Raw genomic sequence first — 22535 nt, forward strand, 5'->3', positions numbered from 1 at the left:
CACAGAAACACGATCGTTAACAGGACACAGAAACACGATCGTTAACAGGACACAGAAACACGATCGTTAACAGGACACAGAAACACGATCGTTAACAGGACAAAGAAACACGATCGTTAACAGGACACAGAAACACGATCGTTAACAGGACACAGAAACACGATCGTTAACAGGACAAAGAAACACGATCGTTAACAGGACACAGAAACACGATCGTTAACAGGACACAGAAACACGATCGTTAACAGGACACAGAAACACGATCGTTAACAGGACACAGAAACACGATCGTTAACAGGACACAGAAACACGATCGTTAACAGGACACAGAAACACGATCGGTAACAAGACACAAATGCGATCGGTAACGGGACACAAATTGAGTCAGTGAGCTTATAGTGAATAATGATGCACATGGCCTGATTCTGTGGCACTTCAAGAGGTCGGAGCTGTTCGAGAGAGACAAAGGGGAGAGGAATGGCATGACAGTCAAGAAGAAGAGCGAATAGACAGGTAAACTGGATTTTGGCCCCTTGTGAGCCACTAGTGAGGATGCCGAAGAGGTCAAGTCTTTTTGGGAGACGGGTGCAGATGGTGGAGACATACTGGGTGGGTTGAAGAGGGTGGAGAGAGGGATGCTGAGATATGTATAGCCGTGTACTACTTCAAGATGACAGCCGAGGATTGTGATGGTTGTACAGGCAAGATGTGAGTGAGAAAGCAAGTAAACAGTCTGATTTTTGCTGTTTTGGTGACTAAGCAGAGGCAGCCCGACCAAAATTAACTCTAGTTCTGTGACACTAACTTGTCCCAGATTTTCATTATTTTGCAGCTCATTTTACGTAGATCACTGTCAAAAAAAGACAATGCTACGGTACTTCATCCTTTTCATAGCATTTCTTCATGACTAGCACTATATTCTGTGTTACTCATTTGTTACAACACAGCATTCAAGGTGGAGAGCTGGCAAGCTTAGGCCAAGTTAAAGTGAAAAGAGGTATAGGAGTTGCTGAAGTGTGGCAGGGGAGGAGGGGGGGTGGATGCAGATATCGTCACAATAGCTTAAGATCAGAAAGGACCGAGAAGAGGGAGAAGCTTGTCCATGAGAAGGTTGAAGAAAATTAAAGGTAGAAATAAGATAGGTCCCCATTAAAGTTTCTCGCAGTTTCGTTTTTCAAAGGAGAAACTACTACAGCATTTTTATGTAGCATATTTCGGTTAACTCGTTGATAATTTGCCCTTATATAAGAATATACGTAACACTTATCCTCTTGGAAATGAGTTCTTCTTTTCTGATTTGAAATAAAATGGTCTGGCAGCTGTAGAAAAGGAAACAATAGGAATTCTAAAAGGTAATGTCTCGAACCCTTCATATGATAAGGTTACGAAAGATAAGGAAGTAAGGAGGTAACACGGGAGCCAGAGGAAAATAAAAATAAGAATGAGGTAAATTAAACTAGAGTTGGTGTTGATGCAAAGGCAAGGGTAAACACTAAGCAAAAACACGATAGAGAAGAAGAAGAAGAGTAACGGGGAGGAAGAATGGACCGTGTATTTTGTTATATAGTGTATCTGTGCTTTAATCAGGAATTCATTATGTCCAAAGGCCCCACGAATGTACATTGAACACAGGTGCATTAAACATCATGTGTAGTTTGAGCATTGCTATGAGAAATTAGTTAAAATATGAAGTTTATGTCACAGCTGTTTACGAGTTCTGTAGGAGTTGTTGTTGGGTAGGAGTCTGTGTTATTTGTTTCTCCTTGTCATATTTCTTGAAACTTGAAGAGTTCATCACGGTTCAGGACACAGTAGAAGCTGGTATGTACATAGGTAATTTTGTTGTTATTTAAGTATCCTACAAACTTTGTTGGATGAGAGGGAAATGGAAAATGTGAGTGCGCTTAAGTAGTGGGTTGTGTGATGAGTCAGGATGGAAGTTTAGAGGGTGAAGTGCTTGAAAGGGTACAACAAGGAAGAAAGGTTGCTGGTGCTTTGAAAGCAGTGATAAGAAACGGGGAAGTGAAAAAGTTAATGCATGACTATTGTGATACCAACTCTGATGTATGGAAGTGAAGCTTGGACCTTGTTGTAGGGACACAATTCAAGAGTGAGAGCAGTGGAAATGAGTTATTTGTGAGAAGCATGTGGAGTCACATGGAGAGACAGACTGACAAATGAGGATGTGAAGGAGCGTTGTGGTGTGGATGTGAATGTGATAGGAAGCATTAGGAGAAACACATTGATGTGGTTTGGCCATGTGGAGAGGATGGAGAGCGAGAGACTGATGAGGAGAGTGTATGTGAGTGAAGTGGAGGGAGGGGGAGGTCAAGGATGAGATGGAGGGATGGAATGGAGGGGTATGTGAGACAGGGGAGTGTGAGCTGGGAGCAGGGCAGTTAAATGGTGAGGGACAGGGCGACATGGAGGCGATGTGTTTGTGGCCACCCTATACTGTATAGGATTAATCTGTCTATCTATCTATTCCCAGATGCCTTAATCCCGTACAGGGTGGCCATAAACAAATCGTCTCCACGTCGCCCTGTCCCCCGCCATTTCACTGCCCTGCTCCCAACTTACACCCCCCTCTCTCATATACCTCTCCACTCCATCCCTCCATCTCATCCTCGGCCTCCCCTACCAGAAGACCCGCCGACATGTCATAAAAATACCCCCGCTAATACCAATACACCAGTCCTGTATGAGACAGCCCTAGCATGTATTCAATATGGACGGTGGGTGTTAGCGCCGAAGTGGTGACATGTAGAGGTGTATGGTATGTAGGAGGACTGCTGGGCCTTGATAGCAGGCTGTGAAGCCTATGCCCAGAGTCGGACACATAAAAAAAAAAAAAAAAAAAAAATCCTCTCCACATGGCTAAACCACCTCAGTGTGTTCCTCCTAACACTTCAATGCTCCTTTATATCCTCATTTGTCAGCCTGTCTCTCCATGTGACTCGACAGGCTCCTCTTAAATAACTCATTTCCACTGCTCTCACTGTTGACTTGTGTCCTTCCAACAACATCCAAGCTTCACTTCCATACGTTAGAGTTGATATCACAATACTGTCATGTAGTAACTTTTTCACTTCCATACTCACTTTCCTGTTTCTTATCACCGCTTTCAAGGAACCAGCAACCTTTCTTCCTTGTTGTACCCTTTCAAGCACTTCACCCTCCAAACTTCCATCCTTACTCATCACACTCCCCAAGTACTTAAACTTACTCACATTTTCCAATTCCTCACGATCCAACCTCGCTGTACATTCACTGACTTCACCTCTCTCAAAGACCATCACTTTACTCTTCCCTACATCCACCTTTAGATTCTGTTTCTTACACACTCTCCCAAACTCATCCACCAAGCCTTGCAGCTCCCCTTCGTCTTCACTTAACAACACAGTATCATCTGCAAACAACAATACAGGGAGTTTCCAAACACTACCCTCTCTTGCTAGGGCCACTCCAGCATCCACTGCATTACCTTGTACCACTTTTATTACCCCATCCATGTACAGATTGAACAACCATGGAGACATGACATGACCCTGTTTCAACCCAACTTTCAAAGCAAAAAATTCACTCAGTTCACCATCCACCCGCACTGCAACCTTAGCACCCTCATACATACTCTTCACAGCATTGAACAACTTCCCATCTGCTCCATATATTCTTAATACTTTCCACAATCCTTGCCTATCCACCCTGTCATATGCTTTCTCCAAATCCATGAAGGCTGCATACAACTTCTTTCCTTTCTCTAGAAACTTTTCCACTGAAGATCTAAGAATGAATATCTGATCTACACAGCTTCTTCCCTTCCTAAAGCCTCCCTGTTCATCTCCAACTAATTCCTATGTTATTTCCCTAACATTGTCAATAAGTATCCTACCATACACTTTTCCTATTACACTAAGAAGACAAATGCCCCTGTGCATACCACACACTTCTTTTTCCCCCTTTCCTTTGTACAAGGGGATAATTATACCTGACTTCCAATCCTCCAAGACTAATGCATCTGGCAATAGATAGATAGATAGACAAATACAGGATAGGATCTCAGGTGGCATAGACATATCGGTGTTTTGACCCAAAGCCCAAGAAAATGTGAGCCTTGTGGACTGCTGGCTGAATTTACCTTTCTGCTGTTTAACAACCCTCCTTTGAGGATTATGTAGGGAGTTCAGGGACTTGTATGACTGGGCAGTGGATCATCCTAATTGTATCAATGCCACCACATGAAGGTGTCTGCAGTACCATTTTTTTTTTTTTTTTTTTTTAAATAACTCAAACTTGGCCAAAAATTCCCATCTCTGCTGAGGCAGAAAGAGATCAGTAACACTGGAATATGATTAGTCATGGGCAGGGATGTGGAGTCAGAGTCGGAGTCAGGAGTCGTGGAGTCAGATACTTTTGGCTGGAGTCGGAGTTGGTAAAAATATCTCCGACGCTGACTCCTTTATGTGATTAATTCTCATGTAAAGTACTTGGATGCACGGCTTGGCCAGTTGTGCCACGTCGTGGGAAATTCCCACAAATTTGTGGGAGAAATTAGTTTTTGTGGGAGCTCTTGTGGGAGGACATTTCAAGGAAGCAAGTTGTGGGATGCTTTTGTGGAACATTGTTTAACGTGAATTTACGATATGATATACCAGATACACTAATAATACAGATGGCGTAAACCTGAAAATATGTAAGTAATGCAGTACGCCTACTACTGTAGTGCAGAAGAGGGAGAGGGGGAGGTGGGGCGGAGTCGGAGATGGAGTCGGAGTCGCAGCCTTAAAATTTCCTGGAGTCAGAGTTGGAGTTGGAATTTATTAAATCCGATTGTACACCCCTGGTCATGAGGAAATGCTTGGAAATAGATGTAGGGCTGTAGTTTTTTTTACTGGCACTGTGCTATGCAAAATAAGCTGCAGTTGGATAAAAAATAAGGCCAGGTTAAAGTGAAAGGAGTTTAGGCTTCATATTAGGCACCATCTATGCCTGCCGCACCACTGACCAACCCACTAATGTTTTCCCTATTATTGCAGATGAATGGCCAGTCTGGACAACATTCAACACAAGACAAAAAAACACAGCCACTTCGATATGTTAACTTCCACGTACTCCACTTCAGTGCTCAGGTGCAAATTGGGGTGCTGTATACATGTTTGGATCGACATGTTTCCTCTGCATCGAAAATACTGCTGTCATTTTAGTCTTTCTCAGAGGAAACAATAGAAGCCAAGCAGGAAGGTAGGTATTGTTGTTTTGTTATTAAGATTGAGTTTTTGGCCAGTTTTATGTAATTCACATCACTCGATCCAGGAAATCTGACACAACCACGTTGTAGACCACGTTATTTTGAATCTATTCCACTATAAATTTGTTTTTGGAAATATATTTTTAATGTGAAAATCCTATATTTAATTGCCTCAGACCCCGGCCAATGTCTGCCAGTAGCTGGCCATATTTAATGTTCTTAACACTCATTTTTTATACTTGAAAGCTGGCTGTCAAATGCAAGTGAGGTTAGGTTGGATTAGGTTTGGTTTGGTTAGGTTAGGTTTGGTTAAATCATTAAGTATCCCATTGTTTTGACACGATATATGCTGACGCTTTCAGTCAGAGTGGTGGTTGATAAACAGTGTGGTCAGTCGGAGACTATCCATAAACATTACCACGAGTGACGTTGCCACTTCCTTAACTACCCAACAATAGGTATCTTTTGCCTTGGGTAGACCTAATCTCCGAAACGAGTGATTTCCAACAAAAGTGAAGCTTAAATTCATTCATATCACACTAAAATCTGCCAGAAAATATATTATTTGTTTCAAAATTGGGTGGTATGAATTACCGAAAATTGACCGAGTTTTTGTTTATTCATGTATATACTGGAGGTAATGATAGAAACAAGTAACTGTTGAACTGGCAGTACATGTTTCTAATGATAATATACAGTATTCTGTGGTGCTGGAGAAGGATGCCTTCATGTGGTGGCACTGATATATATGGATGGAGAGTGATAGGACCTTGAATGGCAGGCCTGGGAGGGTTAGGATTGTGAATGAAGAGTTGAGTGGAAGGATGGGACTTGTGTGTAACATTGTTGTGATGAGAAGGGGCAGGTTGAGATGATTTGGGCATATGAGAACAGAGGATGACAGCTGGGTGCAAAGGGTGAGAGGTGAGAAAGTTGAGGGTACAGTTCCGAGAGGCAGATAAAAGAAAGATCTGGGACGATGTCATAGAGTTTGATCTTAGTGTTAAGGGACTGAACAGAGAAGTTGCTAGAGATTGAGAAGTGTGGAGAACTGCCATTAGGTGTCCAAACCCAGTGCATGCAAGCATGTTGGAGCCGTTATTAGTGAATAAATGAACGACCCCCATTTTTAAATTAAAAAAAAAAAAAGAAGGTTAAGATAATAATAATGATATTTTGACCCACCAGAGGCAGTCTTTTTTATACAGTTCTATTTGCAGGATGGTGTGTGGTGGTTTGCAGAGTGTAGGAGCCAGAACCAGCCTCAGGACTGACTAGGACCAACCACAGGACCCATCAGCACTGTTTGTACTCTGTTGATTCTGTTCTAACCACTTGTCCATGGAGCCGCAGCCACCATCCCAGGCTCATGGAAGGTCATTGTGAAATTGATGGATAAATATAAACATACTGTATGACACAAATCACCATCTTATCATCATTATCTCAACCCCTTTTCCTCACTTGAATGAGGTGAGGCAGGGTTTGGAGAGCCAGGGAAATGAAAATGGACAGGAGAAGCATGCTTGAAAGAATAACATCAATATGAAAACAGTTTCCTCAGCTGATTAGAGGCGAGTTAGGAGAAGGCATAAATCTACAGATAAGTTGGTTGGATGAAAATATCCCAAGTTAAAGTGAATGAATTATAACAAACATAAATCACTATTAGACAAATAGCCTTAGTCTGTATAGCTATAATAACACTTGATATTTTCCAGGATGTTGTGAAATGATCAGCTGATTGTAGGATCTAGGACCAACCACCAAGCCTGCCAGTGCCCTTCAGGAATTCCAAGGCCTCCTTCAGGACCCTTAACTACTTTATAGGACTCCAGGATCCCTCACATCTCCACCAGGACACTTCAGGATTTCATAGGACTCCATGATGACCCCTCAGGACTTCCAAGGGCTCCTCCAAGACCCCTCAGGTTTCTCCCAGGATCCATAAGGACTTTCTAGGACTCCAAGATCTTACAGGATTCTCAAAGGGCTCCATCTGCTCTGCAGAGTAATAGATAAGTGGTGTGTTGAAATGTGTTTTGCCACGCTACATCACACACAACCACACCACACACAGATACTCCACACACTGCCACACCACACACAGATACTCCACACACTGCCACACTACACACCGCCACACCACACACTGCCACACCACACGTTGCCATACCGCACACCGCACACTGCCACACCGCACACTGCCACACCGCACACTGCCACACCGCACACTGCCACATCACACACTGCCACACTGCCACATCACACACTGCCACACCGCACACTGCCACATCACACACTGCCACACCGCACACTGCCACATCACACACTGCCACACTGCACACTGCCACATCGCACACTCACACATCGCATGCTGCCATACCACACACTGCCACACCACACACTGCCACACACACACAGCCACACCACACTGCCACACCACACACCGCACACTGCCACACCACCACACCACGCACCACCATGCACCACCATGCCACACACCACCATTCCACACACTATCACACATCACATCACCACACCACACTTCACCACACCACACTTCACCACACCACACACGACCACACACCACCACACAATACAACAGTGAAGTCAGTCCAGATTTTTGTCACTGAAGTAATTTGCCAGACTCAAACATCTGTGCATTTGTTTTCACAGAGCAGAAGAAAATGTTAACTTAGGAGCAAAAATGGCTCCCAGGGTGTTAAAAAAAAGTTATCAATTATATGGGTTTGTTTTGTATCTCCAGTTTATTTGTAACCATTGTTTTGAGATGTTTTTTAACTCTTCAACCTAACTTGATCTAACTTAACCTAGTCTAAGCTGACCTAATGTAACGTATTCTACCCTGCCTTGCCCTGCTCTACCCTGCCCTGCTCTGTCCTGCCTTGCCCTGCCCTGCTCTGCTTTACCCTACCCAACCCTACCCTGCTCTGCTCTGCTTTGCCCCTTCCTGCCCTGCTTTGCCCCACCCTGCCCTACCCTGCCCTGCCCTGCCCTGCCTCACTTAAGTCACTCCAAACTCATATATATGATAATGTTTTTTACAATCACCCTCTTCTATGAGGTTTTCAGAATATTTGTGGAGAGAAGTTTTTAAGTATAACATACTGTACAAAGCTGGACTGATTTCATTGTTATGTTTTTTCCAATATGTATATTATTTGTTTTTGCATTTATATATTTTTTATATTTGTGTGTATTACAAGGCCACATGGAACAAACAGCACATGTGTACTGTACTAGTTTGCTGTTATTGAAGAAAATGTTATGGTAATAATCAGATATGGAACTGTACCTGACACAACACTGAATATGTTACAGCAAATCTTAGTAATTCTGGTGCCAGGATTGGGAACAAGTTCCGGTTGTTGTTGTTGTTGTTGAGTAACACTGGTCTGTCTGGCTGAGCAGACCCATCAGTCACAGGCAAGCTGTTGCCCCTGCTGGGGCTGTCCTGTGCAGTGAACATTACCCCTGTGTCAGTCAACCCCTGACTACAGTGAGGTGTGAGGAAGAATGTGAAGGTTTGGTTCCTGGATGGACAACACATTTGTGCCTCCACCCAGTTAACAGGGGCACCATAAGGGGCTCCATATCATCCAATTATATTGTTATATGGTTACCACCCAGCATTGTAAATGGTTTCCTGGGTTACAGAAAACCATTAGTGATATGGTTACCACCCAGCATTGTAAATGGTTTCCTGGGTACAGAAAACCATTAGTGATATGGTTACCACCCAGCATTGTAAATGGTTTCCTGGGTACAGAAAACCATTAGTCTTGTCTTGTCACTCATTTTCCAGTTTTAACAGTGATTTGTTTTACATAGTAACACAAATCCACCCTCCAGTCTGACTACACTTGGCCATCAGCTGACCTTTAGGGGGATAATGATCTTTGTCAGGTTAGAGTAAATGTGCTGTAGAGGTGTAGTGATTTGTTGGTGGCTGGATGGGTGTGTTTGGTAACTGAAATTCAGCTCAGGTTTATTACTGAGGGGTGATGCATTGGCATTTCCACCTCATGTGTAGTTTTTGTTCATTTGCAGCTTATTTCCTGTAGCTCAGTGGCTGTGTAAGGAAGTTTTGTGGCTCTAAATTCTTTTCCTGGCATTTGTTTGTGAGTAGTGCTATGTTTTTGTGTTAGTCTTGTTATAACACAGAATTCAGGATAGGTAGTTGTCAGTTTTGAGCCATTGTTTTAGGTCAGGTTATAGTGAAAAGAATATAGGTTTTCCATTCCCCAAGTCCAGTAGTCCACTTGTCATACTTGCACAGTTAGGTGGCTGTGAGTGTGATAGCACAGAAAGGCTGGCCAAGTTGCTGTTACCATTAAGAGGGTTGCATAATTAATTGGGTTTTTACATCATCAGTAGGAGATTTAGTCCTCAGTGATGCCACCTGTAGGTAAGTGGCTTATTATGCTTTAGCTTAGATGAAATAGCCTTTAGTTTAGCTAGACATACTGGGAATGTGGCTTGATAGGCTGTTTATAAGGCTATCTGTGCTCTGGTAAAGTTGGATGTTATAAGCAAAGGTATAATGCATTAGATATACTTTAATACTGACCAGGTATGTTGTTTCTTAAGGCTAAATGTGCTGTGGTGAGGCAGGATGTTCTAGGCAAGGGTATGATAAGGCTAGATATGCTATGACCAGTTAGATTTGCTACTTCTAAGGCTAACTGTGCTGTGATTAGGTTGTGTTATAAGCAGTGGTATAATAAGGCTACCTAGGCTAGTTAGGCTGTTTCTGTGGTTAACTGTGCTGTGGTAAGGATAGTAGATGTTATAAACAAGGGTATGATAAGGCTAAGTATGCTATGCCTGGTTAGATATGCTGTTTACTATGCTGTGGTAAGGGTGGATTTGCTGTAACTGTTTTATATCCTGTTGTGCAATCAGTTCCCTGTGGCCTTGTGTCTTTGTGTACCTGGAGCGCTGACACCCGCTGAATGAGGATCTACAAAATGACTTACGATAACTTTCCTCTCATAACAAATGGTCGTATGCTTAAAAGATATTTGTGGCATTCTGCATTTGTGTTATTGGCACACTCCACCTGTGCATTCCACAATATGCCTCTGTGTTTAGTCACAGTTGTGGCGTGAGATCAAACTGGTATGCCTGATGGTACAAGAGCATTGGTTTCATAGCTGATATATGCATACATAAATATGTGGCCATGTTTCCTCTTAATGATTCTCAATATTGCTTTTGGTTATGATACAGCTGATGTTTTCTATGGACTGGAAGCTAAAGCAAGTGCCAACACAAATTAATTACATCTCAACTATTGATGGAATCTGTTGGAAGAAAAGAAATCTGAGACCATAAGATTATTTTAACAATTTAAGAGTCTCAGCTTGGTCTTTGGCTCTGTTCACTTGTGTCTGAGTTTCCTGCATACGAGTGATGCTTGTGTGACTGGTTGCCAAGCTTCTAGCCACACTTCACTCACATGATAGTACCTTCCAGAGTCAACAGTAGCCATTCATATACAGTACTGTTTATATTTATTGCCTGCCATTCATGTTAATTGTATGAGAACAGTTGTAAAGAACTCTCTGGCTACTTAACAATTTTTACCAGTAATATTGTCATCCAGCAATTGCACAAATGTAGTATCCCACAAATATGGTTTCCTCAGTTGGTTTAACCCCTTCAGTCTGGTTACATATATTTCCACTGTATTCTTGCCACTTAGATGCTATTTCATTAAGCATAAGAGAGACTTGGAAGTGGAGGAGTTAAATGTAGCCCCATGAATGAATTAATTACAGCCCCATGAATGAGTTAATTACAGCCCCATGAATGACTTAAATATAGCCCCATGAATGAATTAATTACAGCCCCATGAATGAGTTAATTACAGCCCCATGAATGACTTAAATATAGCCCCATGAATGAATTAATTACAGCCCCATGAATGAGTTAATTACAGCCCCATGAATGACTTAAATATAGCCCCATGAATGAATTTATTACAGCCCCATGAATGAATTAATTAATTACAGCCCCATGCATGAATTAATTCCATCCCCATGAATGAATTAATTACAGCCCCATTAGTGAATTAATTACTTTACCATAAACGAAATTATTGGTAAGGGGGAGGTGTCAGGGATCCTCCTCAACAGCACGAATACCAACCACAGAATAATGTCAAGTGTTAGTCCACGTCTTAACATTTTTGTTTAAGCATACGACCATGGGATATGTTTTTGTAGGAAGAACAGAGACATGGAGAGACACTGCCCTCCTTGCCTTGACCTTCCTGCAAGATAAATAATAGTTATGACTGGCAGTTGATTGTAAGTTTGTGAATCAGGGTCCATTTCAGCAGCACACACTTACGGCCTCTCACATTATACAGGATGGTTCTTATATTACACAAGCCAATTACTGTGTGTTGTGGGCACGGCTTTAATTAGCGTCACAGTTGTCCTCCCAGCATTGTTTTACACTTAATTAGCGTCACAATTGTCCTCCCAGCATTGTTTTACACTTAATTAGCGTCATAGTTGTCCTCCCAGCATTGTTTTACACTTAATTAGCATCACAATTGTCCTCCCAGCATTGTTTTACACTTAATTAGCGTCACAATTGTCCTCCCAGCATTGTTTTACACTCAGTCAGCGTCACAGTTGTCCTCCCAGCATTGTTTTCCACTCAGTCAGCGTCACAGTTGTCCTCCCGGCATTGTTTTCCTGCTTCCCATAACCCTTATTATTCATCTTTATAGTGTCTGCTTTTTACATTCATTGGTTGAATAGTTGTTGTGGAGTGACCCCCGTCTGTCTGGCTGAGCAGACCCATAAACCACAGGCAAGCAACTGCCCCTTAAGTAATTTCATGAAGTACACAATTGTCTTTACTCCTCACACAAGCAAACTGAGCCGTCCCCACAACACACAAGATTGGAAAGTGCAATATACAGACCATCGTGTGATAAGTAAAGCCAGCAGTGATTCTGTTGATTTTATATTGATCACCTTATGGGCATTTTCTTCATTGTATTGATATTTTGATGCCGATATTTTAGAATCAATCACTTGAATATTATGAGTTTGAGATTGCTCCTGTACTAAGTCACAAATATAACAAAAAAGTTTATGTTCATTTCATTAGTAACGTAGTCATATAAATGCAGTATTAATGTATAAAAGTTTTACTAAAGTCCAAAAAAGGAAAGAAAGAATACTAATTGGTAACTCAAGATCTCATTGCTTTTCAAAAATTTTATAAGTCCAAAAAATCATTCATAAATTAACTAACTGGTATCTTCGTCCTGTATTATTGGTAGCCAAGCATCCAAAATTATACTAAGTCCAAAAATTCACCCATAAAAATACTAGTTGGCAATTTTCAAATCCAAGATGGCTGCCATTTCTGTATTGACATCTCAAAATTATACTAAGTCCAAAAAATCACCCATAGAAATACTAATTGGCAACTTTCAAATCCAAGATGGCCGCCGTTTTGAAATTAGTATATCGGCATCAGAATTTCAACATATATATCTGCTTCTCAGAATTATACTAAGTCCCAAAATTGGCCCATAAAAATATAAGCTGGCAACTAATCAAATGCAGAATGGCCGTGTGTGTGTGTGTGTGTGTTGAGGCTGTGAGTGCTCTTGGTACACATTGACCCATGATCTGTGCATGTAGCCCCCACACCCCTTTCCCCTTCCTCCCCCTCCCCAGTCCTAAGTCATGGGGAGGGGGGGGAATGGGAAAGGGGTGTGGGGGCTTTATTTTCATCCACTCCTATTTAATTAACACTTTCCTTTATTTTCAGCGCGTCTCCGGACACTCTTCCGATTATCAGATTAAAACGCTGCACCTGGTTACCTTAAACTCTGCAATTGACTTAGCCGATTTTGGGGGGCCTTTTTTTTCTCCATTTTTGGGCCAATTTTTTGCAGTTTTCCCCCAAAAATTCACAAATTTTACTTTTTTTTTGTCAAAAATGTCAAGTTTTGCTTTTTTTTTCATTTATTTTTCATAATTTGTAATTGTTTAAATTTTTTTTTTTTTTTTCCCTTATATTTCTATACCATGTTTTATTATGTCAACCTAAGTTTTTATTATGCATGTTCTAAGTTAAAGAAATCTGTCAGACATAATTGTTTATTTTCCATGTTCAGAGTCAAAACCATTTGAAATGAAAGGTAGGGAATAGATAAGTAAAAAACCTAAAAACAATTATTGTGTTTATTTTCCATATTAAAGTACATACAGTATACCAGTACAATATAAGTAACAGATGGCGAGAGATGAAGCACCAGTCTTGAAGCACCCCCACCAGAATCTTGCCCTGGGGGGGGATGAAGCACCAGTCTTAAAGCACCCCCACCCGAGTCTTGACAGGAAGGATGAAACACCACCACCAGAGCCCTGACAGGGGAGGATGGAGCACCAGTCTTGAAGCACCCCCACCAGAGTCTTGACAGGAAGGATGAAGCACCACCACCACCAAGGCATCAAGCATCAGAGTCAGGAGGGCAGCAATACCTATGAGGGGAAGTTCATTAATTTTAATTCACTTTAGAGCTCAGTAAAGCATATCAGTTGCTTTATGGTTTAAATGTAACAGTTTAAACTAATGTCATATTTGTAAGTCTTGTTAAAACAGCATTAGAGTTTTTTTAGGCAAATTAAAGTGTGAAGAATATCAGCAGCAGCATCTTAAGGCAAAAGTTTAAAGTTGTCATGTGGTTGTATCAATAAAACCAGGCAACTATTTTACATCCTGTTACCTATCCCCCCAAAGAAGGATGGGACTCCAGGATAAAGTTAATTCCAGCCTGCCGTCTACAGAGCAAGTTCAGATGAGCTTTGGGTTACAGCAAGAATTTAACCAAGATAGCCAAGTTAAGGCAAAGTAAATGCTGAAGTAACTCACCTTAGATGAATGTCATGTCGAGATGCTGCCTTATGGTGTGGTAGAGTGCCTTTGAGTGCTGCCATGAAGTTGGGTGCCTGGTGATCTAATGGTCAGGATGCTCCAGTTCAGTCGACCTTTTATAGGTTAGATTCCTCAAGCTTCCTGGTGGCCTAGTGGTCAGTATGCCTCAGCTGTGTTATTGCCTCGAGTAGGTTCCATCTCCATTGGTGCTGGGTGTTCTAGTGGTTAGGATGCCCCAGTTGAGTCTGTGGCCTTTCACAGGTTCAGTTCAAAGCTTCCTGGTGGTCTAGTTATCAGGACACTAAAGATGTGTGGTGACCTTAAATATGTTCTATCCCCAAGGAGCCTGGTGAAGTGGTCAGGACACCCTAGTTGAGACAGCTTTGCGTATGTTTAATCCCTCTAGGTGCCTGGTGGTCTAGTGGTAGGGACATCCTTTCTTCAATCTTCCAAGCTGCCTGGTGGTCTAGTGGTCAGAATGCTCCATTTGTGTCATGGCCTTACATAGATGCAATCATCATATTCTGGTGGTCCAGAGGTCAAAAGCTCCAGATAGAGCAACTTTGCAGAGGTTCCCTCTTGAGTCTGGTGGTGTCATCAGGACACCCTGGCAGAGTGACTGTCTCATGATCTGGTATTAATGCAAGAATTGGATGTAGGTTCCATCCTTATAGCTTCCTTGTCTGGCAGAAGGCCCCAGCCAAAGTACCAGTCATGCTTACGAGTAAGCTCAGTCTCCAGTAAGTGACTGGAGCTGCTTTTACCATATTGTCCAGGGAAGATGGCAGGTCATCCACCCTTAAATGTATGGAACTGGCAGCCTATCCTCTGGTCCCTACACCTCCAAGGTGAGTGCATATGCAATCAGCAGCCACACCTGAAAGTACAGTATACAGGAAATAACATTAAATTAGTTATGTGCAATATTATGTCCAACTATATGTAACAGCAGACCCACCAGAACAGACACCCACCCGACCACTGACCCCCCACACTACCACCAGCACCTGTACCTGAACAGACACCCCCACACCACCACCTGCACCTGAAGACACCCCCACACCACCACCTGTACCTGAACAGGTATCCCCACACCACACCACCACCTGTACCCAAACAGACACCACCAGCTGTACCTAAACAAACACCACCAGCACTTGGCCAGACACACCCTCACCACCACACCTCAGCACACACACACACACACACACACACACACACACACACTCCCCCACCACCACACCTCAGCACGCGCACACACACACACACACACACACACACACACACACACACACACACACACACACACACACATTCCCCCACCACCACACCTCAACACACACACACACACACACATTCCCCCACCACCACACCTCAACACACACACACACACACACACACACACACACAAACACCCACCACCACACCTCAACACACACACACACACACACACACACACACACACACACACACACACACACACACACATTCCCCCACCACCACACCTCAACACACACACACACACACACACACACACACACACACACCACACCTCAGCACACACACCCACCACCACACCTCAACACACACACACACACACACACACACACACACATTCCCCCACCACCACACCTCAACACACACACACACACACACACACACACACACACATTCCCCCACCACCACACCTCAACACACACACACACACACACACACACACACACACACACCCCCACCACCACACCACCACACACACACACACACACACACACACACACACACACACCCCCACCACCACACCCCAACCCCCACACACACACACACACACACACACACATTCCCCCACCACCACACCTCAACACACACACACACACACACACACACACACACCCCCACCACCACACCTCAACACACACACACACACACACACACACACATTCCCCCACCACCACACCTCAGCACACACACACATTCCCCCACCACCACACCTCAGCGCACACACCCACCACCACACCTCAGCGCACACACCCACCACCACACCTCAGCGCACACACCCACCACCACACCTCAGCGCACACACCCACCACCACACCTCAGCGCACACACCCACCACCACACCTCAGCGCACACACCCACCACCACACCTCAGCGCACACACCCACCACCACACCTCAGCGCACACACCCACCACCACACCTCAGCGCACACACCCACCACCACACCTCAGCGCACACACCCACCACCACACCTCAGCGCACACACCCACCACCACACCTCAGCGCACACACCCACCACCACACCTCAGCGCACACACCCACCACCACACCTCAGCGCGCACACCCACCACCACACCTCAGCGCGCACACCCACCACCACACCTCAGCGCGCACACCCACCACCACACCTCAGCGCGCACACCCACCACCACACCTCAGCGCGCACACCCACCACCACACCTCAGCGCGCACACCCACCACCACACCTCAGCGCACACACCCACCACCACACCTCAGCGCACACACCCACCACCACACCTCAGCGCACACACCCACCACCACACCTCAGCGCACACACCCACCACCACACCTCAGCGCACACACCCACCACCACACCTCAGCGCACACACCCACCACCACACCTCAGCGCACACACCCACCACCACACCTAAACAAAGACCCGGGAAGCCTAGGAAAAGCTTACAGTTTCACTCTTGCTGTCCGAGTTTCAGTGTCCAGGATAAACCTAAACAAGAAGGGTTAGATACAGCCTAGATAAACCACTTCCATACGAGAGGGTCATTTTCTACTTCCAGCAACATAAACTAGAAATGATTATCTTGAGTTGAGAGTCCTAGTTTTTAATGACTATGGAAAAGCAGAATCGTTATCTCAATCATGAGTGGGCTATAGGAAGTCAGGTTAAATTATCCCAAGCCAGAATAAAGGCAACAACCTAAAGAAATCTAACTTCTAGAATCGCGGCACAGAATCAAGCTCAGAATCGCGGAACAGAATCAAGCTCACTCAGAATCGCATCGGTCAGCAGCATTTATGCATTCAGTAAAGAATCCAATTACAGAATCAGTGAAGACTAAATCTAGGCTAATATGCTCAGAGATTCTATGGTATCAAGAATCAGTCCATAAAATAGAATTAAGTTAGAGAATCTAACGAATTAGTAGAATTCACAGTCTACAAAACAGCTATTCAGTTTAACCAAGAAATAACTGACTAACCGATTTATTATACCGATTTTACGCTAGCGAGACCTAACGCGCACTTTCTGTGGAAGCTGGTGATTGGTTCAGTTAGTGTTCGAATGGCTACCCATATAATCGCACTGAATTGTTCTCGGTTTGTTATGAGGCCTATACTTCTCTTCAATAATATCAATACTCAAAATAATATGAAGGAATCTGCATTTCACAGAGGATGCTAGAAAAGTTAATCAAGTGTCAAACTATCTATACAATTCGTTTTCGGATGAATCCTTTTCACTATTTTTTTCGTTTTGTATCAGATTGACTACCAACAAATAACACCAATCAAGAGAAGAATCAGTAAGTACTGTGTGTATAGTCTAGTTATATCCCAGATCATTATATAACATACAAATCAATATTATAAGCCGTCCATGGGGAGGTAAATTGCTCAGGGGAACAACTAGTCACTCTGCGGGAAAAACGTACCACCAGCCAGCTGATGTCATCTCACAGCTGTCAAGTGTCAACACAAGACCGCCCTGTGGAACTCGTCAATAATAAAGGTAGGTAAACTTTGCTTGTCCTCGTTTTTAATTAATTAAAATGTATGAAGGCAAAAATTACAAGTTTGTTATAATACCCTATCATTATGCGGATCAACTGCCAACGTTTATATTTAAATTAGATGACAAGCGTAATCTTTCCTTCCAGTGACCTCACATTCATGACAGACCTATTTCTGAACAGCTAGACTGTTCTTTAAAATGCATGGTAGCATATGATTATATAATTATTGGTTACCTAAATGAAGGGGTGTGGAAGTACCGACAGTGGGCGTGTATGTACATTACCGGGCTGCAGTGATACACCCCTGCTCATCATGGAAGCACGAACATATTGTTTGACCAATCAGCTGTTTTTAGCCACAAAGTGGGCGTGACTTCTAGACCTTACTGACGTAAAATCGGTATAGCAAAGAATTTCTCTTAATAAAAGAAAGGCAATAACCAATTTGTGCCCAGCGTCCTAAAGAGTGAAGATTTTCAGTGATTAATAAGGAACCCCAAGGTGGGACCTACGAGCTTTGCGACTAGGCCCCGAAAGGCGGAGGGCGGTAAGCTTGGTATGCTTTCAGCGCAATCCATCAAGAGCCAATGGAAAAAGTGGGTTAACCTGAAAGTAATGATTAGCACAGTCTAAATCAATAGCATATTAAATATAAAAGCATAAAGTATTTCACTATAAAACCAAGATATTTACGAACAACTGAACTGGCCTAGGGAAATGGACACGGGTTGTAAAACGTTGAGTCAGATTTAATAAAGTTCCTATGCTCGTTTAGCCTAAACTTGATACAGATTTTCGTTTTTTTGCAGTGCATTTCATGAACATTGGTAGATTGATACTACGGCTCTACATTCCTTCCATAGCATTTCATGACTATAGCACTAATTACCATTGTATCTTAAAACAGCATTCACGATGGGCAGATTGCAATTTTTGCCCAAACTAAGAGTAAAACTAGCAATTATCTGATCACGCTAGTTTAGTTTCGCAATGAGACAATGAAACTGTCTAGTCTAGTAATAACAGTGCTTAATGCTAAATGTTGATTCTAACACCTATTTCAGTCTGTCACGTTAACTTACCGAAACAAACTCGAAATTACAGTTAAAATATACAAGAGAATTATTTGTAGTACCGCTAGGTGAAAATACACAGCAGGTTATTCTTCCACACTTCTTACTAGACTCCTGTAGGTTTAGATTCGTAATATGGACAGAATTTACATTAACGAGGCAGACTGAAAAACCTGTCAGGACAGAGTACTGGGAAGAGAACTCTTAACAGAGGAGAGTGTGGAGGCCTGGGGAGAGACGATCCAAGAAGCACAGCCAAAAAAGAACTAAAAAGCGGGCTGAAACTATCGTCCTGTCATCATATCGCATTGCCACCCCACCTGCGCCATCTGACCCCCTTTGGCTGGACTGAAAATGGCATGTGAGGCTTCGAATGCCCTTAGCGTGTGAGGATTTGAAGCACCTCTCCCTGGCATATGACTCAATGAAGCACCTTTCCCTGGCTTATGAGACTGTAAAGTAACTCCCTCTATCTATCATATAAGGCTTTGAAGCACCTATCTGTGTGGCTTCGAAATACGTCTCTCTCTAGTATATGATGTTTTGAAGCCCCTCTCTCTCCGTGACTTATTTTCCATACAGCTCGTCTAAGTCACTAAAGGAGTCGATTTTCCATACCCAAAATTAAATGCTTTTAATATAGGTTCGGAATATAAAGTTACATCGCTCGTAACACACATCCCTTAGCGGCTTATGCTACAGACGACGTTGCAATGAACCCCCTCAATACTGTAACGTCCTCTTCACTTTACTCTTCCTCTCTTTACATGATTTTACTTTTAGTATATTTACTCTTTCCATCCATCCACTCATCCGTCTATCCATCTATTCATCCATCCAAGCCTATTTTCTTTCATTCTTTTTTAATGCAGGACTGGCGTATTAGTATTAAAGTGTGTGTGTGTGTGTGTGTGTGTTTAATGACATGTCGGTGTGAGGCCTGTTTTAAAGAATGTCCCCGGTCTGATCGCGAAATCACGTCGTTTTAGACAGCAAACGATCTCCCTAAATGATAAATGGGGATAAATAAAATACAGATTGAAATAGATACTGGTTGATAGAACGGTATATACAAATAAATATATACAAAGAGATGAACTGATAACACAGACTGGATGGTTAAAATGTCTCTTAAGTTATACAGTAGATATACAGCGAAGACCAGTGAATAATGATGCAGGGTAATGTAGAATGCTGTATGATTTTATTTTTTGGGCACCATTATTATTATATTAACATCATCGTCATCATGAACTCGTTAAGAAAAGATGCCTTATTATTTAAAATCGTCTGAAAGCAGCAATAATACTCTATCTCTAGCCAGACGCCATAATCCCGTCAGGGGTGGCCGTATGTCTTTGAGTTAGTTGTTTTACGTGGAGGGGCACTAACCCTCCACCAACCCACTTGTTGACACGCAGGGAACACGTATGGGTTGGTTATATGGTTACCACCCAGCGTTGTAAATGGTTTCCTGGCTTTGCAGGAAACCATTAGGCTCGTCACTCAATATAAAGCTGTCTGAAAAGGAAAGAAGAGTAATAAAAAGTGACACGAAAGATGGGAGAAATAGGAAGACAGGAGGGCAGACACAGAAAAAGAATGATAACGGTGAAGCAAGAAGCAGGCAGCACTACATCAAGTGAGTGGATGATGGTCGCCACCACCTACCACGATACAATAATAATAATAATAATAATAATCTATGGAAGTGAATGGATGAAGTGTGTACAAAAATGCCTTTAAAATGACAGTAATAATCAGGTACTGCACACACACACTGCACACCACACCAAATGCCCTCCTAACACCTCATTCTGGGTATTACAGCTCAGTTTGCGCCACTTAACGTACAACGGGATGCTGAGGTGTAATGGGCAAGATAAATCGCTCAGGAAGTGGTGTTACGAAGGCCTCCCATAGCACTTAATACAACACCAAGGCACACTGCTTTAAATAATTGTTAATGACACCGGATACTAAGCACGCGACGCTCTCACAGTCCTTCTTTTACCCCCTCCAATGTGATATCTCCTCATCTAAGACAGACAGACAGACTGAGACAGGGACAGCGGGAGACGTCACACGGATGGAGTTAAGTAATCCTATTTAATGCCAGAAGGTAAGCACGCGACGCTCTCACCGTCCTTATATGCCAGGTAATAATGAAGCTGGCCTTGTGTGCGGCTAAGGAACCCGCATTTGTTATATTCTAATTATTTACAACCATTTATTCGTCGCCAGCAACACAACTGTACACATACATAAATACACAGATATCGTTTACAATATACACTACACAGACATTTAAGTTTACATTGATCAAAGGCTCTGACGAGGAGCCTACACGTGGTGGTATTGTCCATCGTGGGTGGGAGCTGCTGCGGCGTCCACCCAGGAGCCAAACCTAATATTTCCCTGCCCCTCTTCGTGGGAAGGATCCTGGCCCTACCTTGGTGAGGCGCGGTAAGGGGGCGCCAGACCCCTGCACAGTTTACGTACTGTACTGTACTTGTAGGACGGCCCCACAGAACCAGTTGCTTAACTGTGGTCCACGGGTCTGCTCGGCCAGACAGACCAGGGTCAAGCAAAAGCAACAGCACTGATCAAATATAACTCAGTCGAAAACATATGTATATAAATTAATTACATAAAGGATAAATGTATGACTCTTAATGATAGTCACGAGGAAGTGCTTTTGTCACTGTGTGGGCCGCTCCTCTTCAGCATCCGGGCTCGTCCATATATAACACTCTTGTTCTACTAGGTCGGCCAGCCTCTCGTGTGTTGCGGCAACGGCTCAGTCAGTGTTATCAGTGTCCATCTTGGTCCATTTAGTCATTTCCAACTCTCACTGCCACGCCCACACTGACAGACTGAGCCGTTCCCCTCCTCCTCCTCCACTTCTTCTTCCTTCTCTTATCGTTCTTCTTGTTCTTTTTATTCTTCCTCCTCCTCCTCTTCCCCTTCTCCTCTATTTTTCTTGTCACTGGCTTTCTCAATTGACCTTCACCGTATCCAGAACCTGTTTGTCTATATTGCCAGATGCCATAATCCATGAGGAGAAGGGAGGAGGGGGTGGCCACTAACAAATCACCTCTAGGCCAGTCTGCCCTCCATCATCAGACTGCCCTCCCTCCACCCCACATCACACCCACCCATATACCCCTCCACACCCAGGAAATCAGTCACCAAGACCTTTCCTTTCACACTCAGAAATAGGGTCAAAAATCAAAATCTCTCCTTTTCATTTTCCACAGCTGAATTAGGACACAAGCCGGACACGTTACACTTTGCAGGTGTGTCCTCGGCTCGAAGCTGACAGGTGTTGGGCTTTCCGTTCGGCGTCGGTAATTTCTCGTCGCCGATGACCGAGAGCGCCGGGTTGTCGATACCGCCGACGCTGCTGCTGCTGGTGTCGTCTTCCTCCGTCGTCTCGCTCTCCTCCAGCATCTCCAACACGGGTGACTGATGACCTGCAGGCGAAAAGATAAGAGTAATTCACTGA

At 43.4% G+C, this 22535-nt stretch overlaps 1 protein-coding gene and 1 long non-coding RNA gene across 7 annotated transcripts in view; one reads left to right on the forward strand and one right to left on the reverse strand.

Annotated features, from left to right (window-relative positions):
* Window positions 1–1536: 1536 nt before the first annotated feature.
* Window positions 1537–7233, forward strand: LOC145411115 (uncharacterized). The gene is made up of 4 exons (XR_013899376.1): window positions 1537–1821; window positions 5037–5241; window positions 6469–6552; window positions 6970–7233. It is a non-coding gene; the product is annotated as an uncharacterized LOC145411115 (long non-coding RNA).
* A 12832-nt stretch (window positions 7234–20065) lies between these two features.
* The window catches only part of LOC145411117 (major facilitator superfamily domain-containing protein 12-like), a 40921-nt gene continuing 38451 nt past the window's right edge, over window positions 20066–22535 (reverse strand). For all 6 annotated transcript variants that reach the window (XM_080281159.1, XM_080281153.1, XM_080281155.1 and 3 more), the window contains one exon: window positions 20066–22503. In XM_080281159.1, the coding sequence (XP_080137285.1) occupies window positions 22314–22503 (190 nt within the window). In that variant the 3' untranslated portion in view covers window positions 20066–22313. The remainder of the gene's footprint in view (window positions 22504–22535) is intronic.

This window comes from Coenobita brevimanus, chromosome 88, assembly GCF_032717465.1.
Source record: "Coenobita brevimanus isolate Jiangsu-jjx chromosome 88, ASM3271746v2, whole genome shotgun sequence".
Taxonomy (NCBI): Eukaryota; Metazoa; Arthropoda; class Malacostraca; order Decapoda; family Coenobitidae; genus Coenobita; species Coenobita brevimanus.